Raw genomic sequence first — 11,697 nt, 5'->3', positions numbered from 1 at the left:
ATAATCCCAGCGCTTTGGGAGGCAGAGGTGGGAGGATTGCTTGAGGCCAGAAGTTTGAGACTAGCCTGGGCCACATAGCGAGACTTCTATCTCATCCAAAAAAAAAAGTCTGAGTTTTAATTCCTTGGGCGGTCACTGGGTGTGTGGGTTGGCTTTCAGCAGAGGAACAATGTGATTAAGTCTAGGTTTTGAGATAACCCTGGCTGCTGTTGTGTTTTTTAAGCGAATGGATGCAAAAGCAAGATGTAGTAGACAGAATAATGCTCCTGAAAGATACCCCCATACAAATCCCTGGAACTTGTGAATATGTTGTGTTACATGGTAAAGAGGAATTAAGGGAGCAGATGGAATTAAGGTTGCTAATCAGCTGACCTTAAAATAAGGAGATTATCCTGGATCATCCATGTGGACCCAAAGTAATGACAAGGGTCCCTAAGTAGGGAAGAGACAGGAAAAGGAGTCAGAACAAAAGAGATGCAGTGTGAACAAGGCATCTTAAGCAGAGGAGATAGATAATAATGAAGATAATAAACAAGTAAATGGTGACTTTGCTGCCTTTGAAGATGGAAGGGGGCCCTGAGTCAAGAAATGTGGATAGCTTCTAGAAGGTGGAAAAGGCAAGAAAAGGTATTCTCTCTACAAGCTTCCAGAAAGGAATCCAACCCTGCCGCCATCTTGATTTTGTTCCAGTAAGACCCATTTTAGACTTCTGACCTCCAGAACTGCACGATAATAAATTTGGGTTGTTTTAAGTCATTAAGTTTGTAATAGTTGCTATGCCAGAGAGCTCTGTAAGAAAGCTACTGTAGGCCTGGCATGGTGGCTCACACCTTTAATCTCAGCACTTTGGGAGGCCAACGTGGGCAGATCACTTGAGGCCAGGAGTTCGAGACCAGCCTGGCCAACATGGCAAAACCCTGTCTCTACTAAAAATACAAAAAATTAGCTGGGCATGGTGGTGCATGCCTGTAGTCCCAGCTACTCGGGAGACTGAGGCAGAAGAATTGCTTGAATCCGGGAGGTGGGGGTTGCATTAAGCCAAGATCATGCTACTGTACTCCAGCATGGGCAACAGAGCAAGACTCCATCTCAAAGGAAAAAAAAAAAAAGCTACTGTAATTGTTTAGATGAGCTTTGGTAATGGCTCAAGAAATACTTATTTACCTTCCCTCCTAGGCATGCTTTAGGTCCTCTTTCTTGGGGGTGATCAGGCCATTTCTATATAGGCAGAATTTGGCCTTTTATGAGTTCCTCCCAATACTTTCACTCCAAAGTACAACTAGTCCCCATGCATGGGATTCCACGTGACCTGGGGGAGTAAACACTTGGTCACAGTGCCAGCAGCAGATGGCTTGGGTGCATCAGTGAACCAGTGTGCGGGTGAAAACTGGGAAAGGCTACACTGGGACAGGAAGAGAGATGAACGCCGTGACCGGGTCATTGCAGGTTTAACTGGGTGCTCACCCGAGGTTTGGAACAGGTACTCGAGATGAAACTCTCCGATGCCTCACGCAGGCAAGGCACAGAGGCAACTGTGTACTTTCCTCTCCTGACCCCTGATAAATAGATGTCTACCGGAATGAATGAATGAATGAATGAATGAATGAATGAATGAATGTATTGGAAAGGGAATTCCTTCCTTCTCTGGCTTCTCCAGCAAGTGTAAGTGACGCTTGAGTTGTCTTTATGCCTGCCTCTCTTTGTACTTGTCCAAACCAGAATTCAAAGTGTCTTGGTGCAGGGACCTATTTTTATAGGGCAATTCCCCAGACTTAAATATTCAACACTCATGAGTATTTTTTAAGGATTAGTTGTAACCCATGAGTATGAACGTTATCTTACAAGATTTTTTTTTTTTTTTTTGGTAATTGGTGGCCCAGAACTGTCTCTTATATTTAGAAGCCTGAATCTAGGGTTACATATCAAGATACATGCATCGTGCTGTTTTGCTGAATGCAGCTGTCCTGCTGTAGGCCAAATGTAATTTGCTGATCCAGGAGCTGAGGCCAGCGATTTTATGTCTGCATCTGTTTCTGCCCATAACTTGTGGGCAGAGACAGGGTAACTTCAAGAGCTGTAGCACTATCAGCCTCAGCAATGCAAAGAATGGTAGGACAGACACTGAGCCTGCCTTCCCTTCAGTACAGCCAGTGTGTTCTCCTGCAAAGTGACGGCATGACACTTTGCTCATGCCTCTTTCTGGGCACTCTCGTGTTTCCTTCTCATTGTTTATGTGTATCTGTTCCCCCCACTAGACTACTGCCACCTTCTCAGCGGTCTCTCTTAAACATACTGGAATTTCCAAAGCCCAGCCCAGTTTGTGTGGTTGAGCAGGTGCTCTATAAATATTGGGTGAAGGAGGAGCTGGATGAGAGTGACAACACCATGGGGAAATTGTTTGAAAAGCTATTAGGAGGCCGGTTGCGGTGGCTCACGCCTGTAATCCCAGCACTTTAGGGAGGCCGAGGCAGGGGGGATTGCCTGAGGTCAGGAGTTCGAGACCAGCCTGGCCAACATGGTAAAACCCCGTCTCTACTAAAAATACAAAAAAATTAGCCAAGCGTGGTGGCATGTGCCTGTAATCCCAGCTACTTGGGAAGCTGAAGCAGGAGAATCGCTTGAACCTGGGAGGTGGAGGATGCAGTGAGCTGAGATCGTGCCATTGCACTCCAGCCTGGGCAATAAGAGTGAAACTCCACCTCAAAAAAAAAAAAAAAAAAGAAAAGAAAAGCTGTTAGGTTACTTTTGCCCTGCACATGGAAGGTATAGTAAGAAGCAGCATGCTTAATGTGAACGCTGCTTTTTGTTTTATGTTTTTGCCTAGCAAATCTCTCTCCTTCTTCTGGTAAAAGCACTTTGGTTTTCCTTTGGGGAACCACCCTTCCCGCACCCTCAATCTATAAAGTTTGGGTGGAGCTGACCTCACATTCAGTTCCAGTGATTGAATCCTGACTTCAAGCCTGGCCAATGAGGGCACCACCTGCCCCTGGTCACAGCATCCATTTGTGTTGGTACAGTGGCTGTACTTGTTTGTTAATGACTGGCATCCATTTTGATAGGTCAGTTTCTGTTTTGTATCAATTGTTCATTATATTGAATTGAACCATTTTTTCCCCCTGGCGCTATTAGGGAAGAAACTCTTTCCACAGGCATTGCTAAGCTGGTAGGAAGAAGTCCAAAGCTGTTGGCAGTCATCTTGCCCCTACTAAACTAAAATGAACTGAGCAAGTTGGGGCTGAAACATGGAAAGGGACATGTTCCCAGAAACCCTGAGCACCAGGATCCAGCTGCACCTGAAGTTATCCCTGGAATTTTCCGTTTTGTGAGAGTAAACTCTACTGTTTGCTCTATTTAGCCATTTTTTGGTAACTGGCTGATGAAGGAATGTCTTGGCTGATAATACACCAATTCTTTTTTTTTTTTTTTGATACGGAATCTCACTCTGTCACCCAGGCTGGAGTGCAGTGGCATGATCTCAGCTCACTGCAACCTCCGCTTCCTGGGTTCAAGTGATTTTCCTGCCTAAGCCTCCCAAGTAGCTGGAACTACAGTCGTGTGCCACCATGCCCGGCTAATTTTTTGTATTTTTAGTAGAGATGGGGTTTCACTGTGTTAGCTAGGATGGTCTCGATCTCCTGACCTTGTGATCTGCCTGCTTGGTGTCCCAAAATGCTGGGATTACAGGCGTGAGCCACCGCACCTGGCCACCAATCCCTTTTTAAACTGTGCTTTTGTGAGTGGAGCAGGGGCAATCTTAGCTTTGGAGGAAGCTCTGGACAAGCCCCTCATTCCAACAAAGACCATTTTGCCGTTCTCAGGGCTTAGGACCTGGGGGACACCCAACAAAAATCAGTGGCCTTCTTGACCCCATGGATCACATTTAATAACAAGATTTTTCTTATTTTATTTTCGCTTTAATGGAACCAACATTTTCAGTGCCAAGTAGAAGGACGTTTCTGGCCATAAATTAGTTCAGAGTGATGCCTCTCTAGCGCCACCTCTGGCCTCTCTGGGGTCTTCCCTGGGGACTTGAGGGTTGGAATAGATGAGCTTATTTTGGTTATGGAAATCTCTGGAAAGTGGGGAACCCCAAGAAAACACAATTCACACACTGTGGTACACAGGCTTACTTAAAACCATTTTTATTCTGCCTCTCAGCAACACCTTTCATTTGATTTGGGTAAAAGACCAGGGACCCAAACACGCACAAACAAAAAACAGGATGTCAGAAACAGAAATCAGGATCCAGTCTATTGGAATGATGCTAGAATCTCTGTGTGTTGAGATTTCGTGTCCCTGATTCAACGTCCTCCTGGGACAAGTGCTGGCTCATCACAACATCCGGGTAAAATGACAGGTAGAATCTGATGTTCATCAGCTTTTATTTATTTTTTTGCTAGGGTTCAGTATATGAAAAAATGCTGAAATTTGTATTGGTATAGTACTTAGAAACCCCCCCGCCAATGGTTAGTCACATCTATGACAACAATTAATTCTCATAACAGCGCTGTGAGGTAAGGAGGCAGGCGTTCGTATCCCCATTTTGCAGGTGAAGGAATATTAGGCACAGAGAGGCTAAGAAACTTGCCTAAAATCGGCTTGCATAGCTAGTTAGTGGCCAATTAAAAACTCTGCAAAAACAAGAGGGCATTAGAACTCAGATATTGACTCTCAGCCTCTTATTCATTCAATTAGAATAATCTGCCTTTCTTTTTTCTTTTTCTTTTTCTTTTTTTTTTTGAGATGGAGTCTTGCTCTGTCACCTGGGCTGGAGCGTAGTGGTGCAGTCTCAGCTCATGGCAACCTCCGCCTTCCGGATTCAAGTGATTCTCCTGCCTCAGCCTCCCTAGTAGCTGGAATTATGGGCATGCACCACCATGCCCGGCTTATTTTTGTATTTTTAGTAGAGATAGAGGTTCACCATATTGGTCAGGCTGGTCTTGAACTCCTGACCTCAAGTGATGCGCCCACCTCGACCTCCCAAATTGTTGGGATTACAGGCGTGAGCCACCATGCCCAGCCAGCATAATCTGCCTTTCTTTTGCTTCATTATCACCATGTTTCTGACATTCATTCTTTGAAGTGACTTTTGCCATATAGACATATGTAGTGTGTTAATTACTTGATATTTTCTTGAGTTCTCCTATTTTTCTTAAGTTAATTTATTTGAACAGAAACAATGTATCCTATCTCCCACTGTGGGAAGCTGTAAATGGAAGGTAATAAATAAAATAAATACCATGACACAAAACAATATCATTACATTCTTTCTAGACAGAAGACTCTGAACCTGAGACCTGCTCCTTCTTTGTAAAAAAGGGGAAAGAGCCGTAGTGTCTGAAAGGTGTAAAGGACCTGCTAGCACTAAACAGAGACTTTTTCCTTGCTGTAATCAGGATGAAAAAAGAGTAGAAAATGGGAGACGTTCTTTGTGATTTGGTATTACTTAATGTTGTTCCTAGAAACTACTTAAAAATTATCTTATGTACCACCAGTGGCACACCCCTTGTGCTCTGTGAGACACTGGGTTGCCGTGTTCTGGCAGGCAGAATAATGGCATCATTGAACCAGTACATTCACACCTAAAGGGTTTACATTTGACAGAAAAGAAATACAATGGGTGGCATTTCCAGGTGGCATCCAGGAAAATCAAAGATCTTGCCTGAGACTTGCTAGAGAAAGAGAGGAGAGAGAGTGAGAAATTGAAAAAAAAAAAAAAAAAAAAAAACACGCATTCTATAAATACAGCCAGTTTATTCCCAAAACTGGGATAGAGGAAGTGCTCATGTACCTAGGATCAGCCACTAAGTCCATTCTCAGAGCCTGCGTTTGAGCGAGAGTGAGGTTTTGGTCAAGTCGACCAACGTGGATGCAAGCAAGGGAGGGGGCCTATTTGGAAACGTAAGGATCAAGACAAGAGACCAGAAAAGCCCCTTCTTTGAGTGTTTAATGACCAGATGGGTAAACTCTGGGCATGGGAGTGCCGACTCCCAGAGGAGGAGTTACTGAAGGTTGTAAGAATAAAAGGAAAAGCAAATCCACAACTTGAACGCTACTGGACAATTTTAAACATGCTGCAAACGTTTGTGCTCAACGTCGTAAATACCAGACCCGCTGCTCTTCCTAGAAACCTCCGTCTCCCCCAGTATGGAGATCCCCCGGATCCCCTCAGTGAAAAGTTAAGTGATTTCCTGAGGCTCGCCTCTGGAGGAGAGGAGTGGACACAACGGGATTCGCTCAACTGAGACAGTGAGACTTCATTTTTCTTTTTTCTGTTTTCTTTTCATTTTTGCAAATCAATGACTTTGGCTGATCCGGCTGTGCAGCTTGGATTTCCTACATTTTGGACTTTTTTTTTTTTTTTTTTTCTTGTTCATTTGCCAGGGACCTGCCTCTGGAGAGTCCTGGAGGAAAAGATCTCACAGTCTGAAGTCGAGGATCCATTCCTCAGAAACTCCTTTGGGTGTGTGTGGATGAGGTCCATCCTCCATGCTCACAGCCCACTGACCGCTGGTTCCTCAGGCACTGTGTGGTACAGACAGAGAGAGAAAGAGAGAAAGATCGTGGGCTGAGCTTCTGTGGTTGCCTTTCCCAGCTCGATGCCTTCCTTATTAGATGGCGATGACTCTGGTTAAACACATGCTGAAAGGTACCAGCCCACCTGCACACGTTTGACTCTAAGCAGGGGCTTCCTTTTGAGAAACATATTCTATTTGGAAAACTTATTTTATCTTACATGTGGGACATGCAAAAAAACAACAAAAAACAAACAAAAAACCAAATAATGCAGATACGGAAAAATGCCTCTTGAGCATTTCTGAACTTCACTCTCCTCCCCAAGGGTTAGTATAGTAGCACGTTAGCAGTTTGGTGTAAGTTCTCCAGGTGTTTTTCTCTGCATTGAAACTGATCAATAAGCATTTAGAAATTGTATACTCATCATGTGTATGTGTTTACATAATGCAATCGTGCTGCAATTTCTTTTTTTGTTTTACTCATTTATTCAATGCATATTTACATGCTGGGCACTGCTCTAGTGCTGATTATAGAAATAACACCCGACAGTTACCTAGTGAGTACAGTGTGCCAGGCCCTGGAGTTTGTGCAATTTAACCCTCACAGCCCTATGAGGTAGGCACTGTTATTATCCCCATTTTATGTACGAGAAAACAGAGGCACACACTGCTTAAAAGCTATACCTAAGGGCACACAGCTACTTAGAGGAAGCACCTGGATTGGAACTCCAGCAGTCTAGCTTGTAAATAGGCACTCTTTTTTTTTTTTTTTTTGAGACGGAGTCTTGCTCCGTGGCCCAGGCTGGAGTGCAGTGGCGTGATCTCGGCTCACTGCAAGCTCCGCCTCCCAGGTTCACACCATTCTCTTGCCTCAGCCTCCCAAGTAGCTGGGACTACAGGAGCCCGCCCGCCAACATGCCCGGCTAATTTTTTTTTTGTATTTTTAGTAGAGATGGAATTTTACTGTGTTAGCCAGGATGGTCTTGATCTCCTGACCTTGTGATCCACCCGCCTCGGCCTCCCAAAGTGCTGGGATTACAGGTATGAGCCATCACGCCCAGCTGTAAATAGGCACTCTTAAGGGCCATGCTCTATTATTATGGGCAGTAACAGAAATGAAAATGTCCCTGGAGTTCTCATGCCAGTAGGGGAAACAGACCATAGATATATAATTTATCAGGGAGTGGTAAGGAAGAGAAGTAAAACTGACTAAAGGGATAGTCTCTTTGCTAACGTAATATAAGAACAAGTGCCAGATGGAGAGATGGGAACCAGCTGAGTGGCTTTTAGGAGGAAGAGAGTTCCGGGCAGAGGCAACGGCAAGTGCAGAGTCCCTGAGGCAGGAATGTGCTTGCATTGCTCAGAGAGAAGACTCTGATGTGGCTGAAGTGGAGGGAGTGAAAGGGAGAGAGGGGAGATGAGGATGGGGAAGGGGAGATGAGGATGGGGAGGCAGCAGCCAGATCATGCAGGGCTTGTAAAGTCATAGTAAGAAGGATGTCTCTACGTGTATACTTTTTCAAAAAATAGAGATGGGATCTCACTATATTGCCCAGGCTAGTCTTGAACTCCTGGGCTCAAGTGATCCTCCTGCCTTGGCCTCCAAAAGTGCTGGGATTACAGGTGTGAAACAGGGCACCTGACCCTGTCTCCTTGTTTAAACTGCAGTGTGGTATCCCATCATATGAATATATCACTCCTAATTTAACCTGCCTACTGATGGACATGTAGGTGATTTCAAGATTTCTCCTACTGCAAACAAAGCTGCAATGAATGTCATTGCACATCTGTGGTTCCCAACCCCGGCTGTGCATTAGAGTTACCTGGAGAACGCTACAGTCTACCAATCCCTGGTCCTATTACTGGAGATTCTAATTTAATTGGTCCAGGGTGGGCCCTGGGCATTGTTTTCTAAAATTTTTTATTTTAAGTTTTTGAGACAGGATCTTGCTCTGTCACCCAGGCTGGAGTACACTGGTACAATTATAACAGACTGCAGCCTCGACCTCTTGGGCTCAAGCTGGCCTTGCACCTGAGCCTCCCAAGTAGCTGGGACTACAGGTGCATGCCACCAAGCCCAGATAATTTTTTTTTTAAATTTTTAGTAGAGATGAGATCTTGCTATGTTGCCCAGGCTGGCCTCCAACTCCTGAGCTCTAGTGATCCTCCTGTTTCTGCCTCCCAAAGTGCTGGAATTACAGGCATGAACCACAGTGCCCAGCAGTATTGGCATATATTTAAAGCTCCCCAGGTGATTCTAACACATAGCTAGGGAGAAGCATTACTGTGTTATGTGCATTTTTGTGTACGTGTCTCTAAGGTGAATACTGAGCAGTGGAATTGCTGGGTTGGTGGGTGCCTGGATTTTATATTAGATACATCCAAATTGACTTTCCAAAAGACTGTCCCAGTTTCCTCTTTCACCACCAGTATAGTGTCCAATTTTTCACATCCTGGCCAACCTTGATATTCCCCATCTTTTTAATTGTTGCAATCTGCCAGACAAAAATATGTAGTATTTTTTGTTGTTGTTGCTTTAATTTGTGCTTTCTTGATTACCAGTGAGGTTTAACATCTTTTTAATGTTCATTCTGATTTCTTCATCAACGTGCGCTAGCTTATGTCCTTTTCAAAGCAAAAATCCTGCTGGCAACTTAGGTCTGATTCGTCTCTACCTCAACTTATCTGAACCAACACAGAAAGACCCTTCTAACCTTCTGGAAATAGGTAACGATTCCCATTTCTCATTATGGAATCACGAAATTTCTCTGAGCAAAACAATTTCCAGAAAGCCTTTCCCCAGCCGACAGTATAGAAAAGAAGAGGGATTTGCTTTTAAGCTTTTGCAAAAAGGTCAAGTTCCTGCTTCATGTCTACCTTGATATGCATGTCTCGTTCCAATTCTGATGCAATTGAAGGATATTTTGAGGCCAGGAAAGGATTCATTTCAATTTGCTTAGGAGAGAGGAGCTTTCCCAGTACAGAATGGGTCAAGATTTTCTAACTCTGTGCCTTCTAATGAGACACAGTCATGGGACCCTTATCCCTGTTCAGAGGTAAGTTTTTCCTTAATGAAAACCTTGGAAAACAAAGGCTGTTGTTAAGAATGGGAAACAAGCGTTTTTAACATACAGGTGTGTACCTGGCTGTTTATACCTCGAGACCACTCAGAGACGTACATTCAGGGGAGTTGCACTGTACATGCATTTAACTTATGGCAGATCGACTATTTATGTTCCTCAAAAAGGAAAAAAGCGACAGAGCTGAGGTTTCTGACTGCCACCCTCCTCAATGATCATGAGCACGGATGCGGATGTCACGTCTATTCCTTCTATGTGAGCCCAGAGTGTGGTTCCGGTGTTGAAACAGATGCCATGAACCCTAAACCCAGCCACATACTTCAGCTGACTCTCAGCCCAAGGAACAGTCACCTCTTCCAACACTGGAGACATTCACTGGCTATGCTGGGCTGATCAAGATACCATGTGTGAGTCTCCAATAGGGTGCCTTCTTTGGATACTTCCAAGATTAAGTTTGATTATACTCAAAGCTCACCTTGTGCCCTGACAGGAGAACCTTACTCCTGAGTAACAAGAAACTCCACTGTATTAGCAGGGTCATCTGAGAATGTCATATTTGTTACAGAGGACATTTGTCTCATACCCAAATGTTGTCATGGTCAACTGTTTCTGCTGCTAAGGACATTCTGCCAAATTCCACAGAGCATCAGATAAGAGAACAAGAGCCTGATCTCAAGGAGAGAGGAAAAGAGCTGGGTGTGGTGGCTCAACCCTGTAATCCCAGCTAACTCAGGAGGCTGAGGTGGGAGGATCACTTGAGACTGGGAGTTCAAGACCAGCCTGGGCGACATAATGAGACCCCTGTCTCTAAAACAAAAAACAAAAACAAAAGGGAGGGAGGAAGAGAAAATTTGGGAGGTGTGTAAACTTTCCAGGGAAGCAGCAATAACTGAAGCTTCTACCAGATACCTTAGGTGTGATATTGTGATAAAGAATGATAAATATTTAGTCCCTGCATCTGGTTCCTGAGACAGAGCTCCTAACACCCTTGTAGACTGGGTACTAGGAGAATCTTTTGTTTTGATGTTTTGTCTTTGACTCCAGTTTCTGACACAGAGCTCCCACATTCCTTGGAATTTCCTGGGTGATAGGACTGTATTTATTCTAATGAGGCAACTCTTGGTGGGCTCCTGGATAGCCTCAGGTTGTGGGTGGGTTGCCAGGGGAACCAGCCATGTAATTAGAAGGTTGGAACTTCCAGTCCCACCCCCTGGACTCCAGGGAGGAGAAATGGGCTGAAGGTTAAGTTGGGCACCAATGGCCAGTGATGTAATTGATCATGCCTATGTAATGAAGCCCCCATGCAAACCCAAAAGGACAGGGTTGGGAGAGCTTCCAGATGGCTGAATGTGTGGTGGGACCTGGAAGGTGACACACCTGAACAGGACATGGAAACACCACACCCCTTCCTACATACCTTGCCCTATGCATCTCTTCCATCTGACTGTTCATCTGTATCCTTTGTAATATCCTTTGTAATAAATGGGTAAACATAAGTAAGTGTTGCCTTGAGTTCTGTGAGCCACTTTAGCACATTAATAGAACCTGAGAAGGGGGTCATGAAAATCCCCAACTTAGAGCCAGCCAGTCCGAAGTGCAGGTCACAACCTGGGGCTTGCAATTAGCATCTGAAATGGGAGGCAGTCTTGGGGGACCAAACCATTAACCTGTGGGATCTGACTCTAACTTCCAGTAGATGGTGTAGTAATTGAGCTAAATGATAGGATACCCAGTTGGTAGTCACTGGACAATTGCTTGGTGTGTGGGGGAAACAAAACACACCTGGTCACAGCTGTGTGTTGTGTTGAGTGTGTAAGAGAAGAAAAACTGTTTATCTTTTTATCTTAGGGATGTAAAAAAGTCTTGTTTGTTGGCACATGTCCACACAGGCAAGAATGTTCTTCATTAAATGCAAAGTCCTAGAATAGTAGTTCTGCAACTTTAGAATATTTAGAATTATTTTTCGGGGAAGGTGGCTTGTGATATTTCCAGGCTACTCAGGAAATGGGGTCCAGGAACTTGCATTTTCATAAACATCCCAGATGAATCTGTCCTAGGTGGCTCTGAGATTTGTGCTTTGAGAAACGTCACTAGAATAACCTA

At 44.4% G+C, this 11,697-nt stretch overlaps 1 protein-coding gene across 1 annotated transcript in view; it reads right to left on the bottom strand.

Annotated features, from left to right (window-relative positions):
* Positions 1-4,117: 4,117 nt before the first annotated feature.
* TMEM233 (transmembrane protein 233) overlaps positions 4,118-11,697 on the bottom strand; it is a 47,037-nt gene continuing 39,457 nt past the window's right edge. Inside the window, exon 3 of the mRNA XM_023204547.2 lies at positions 4,118-6,525. Within this exon, the coding sequence (XP_023060315.1) occupies positions 6,519-6,525 (7 nt within the window). The 3' untranslated portion in view covers positions 4,118-6,518. The remainder of the gene's footprint in view (positions 6,526-11,697) is intronic.

Source organism: Piliocolobus tephrosceles, chromosome 10 (genome assembly GCF_002776525.5).
Source record: "Piliocolobus tephrosceles isolate RC106 chromosome 10, ASM277652v3, whole genome shotgun sequence".
NCBI classification, from domain to species: Eukaryota; Metazoa; Chordata; class Mammalia; order Primates; family Cercopithecidae; genus Piliocolobus; species Piliocolobus tephrosceles.
The sequence above is the reverse complement of the archived record's forward strand: the minus strand, read 5'-3'. Positions and strand labels throughout refer to the sequence as shown.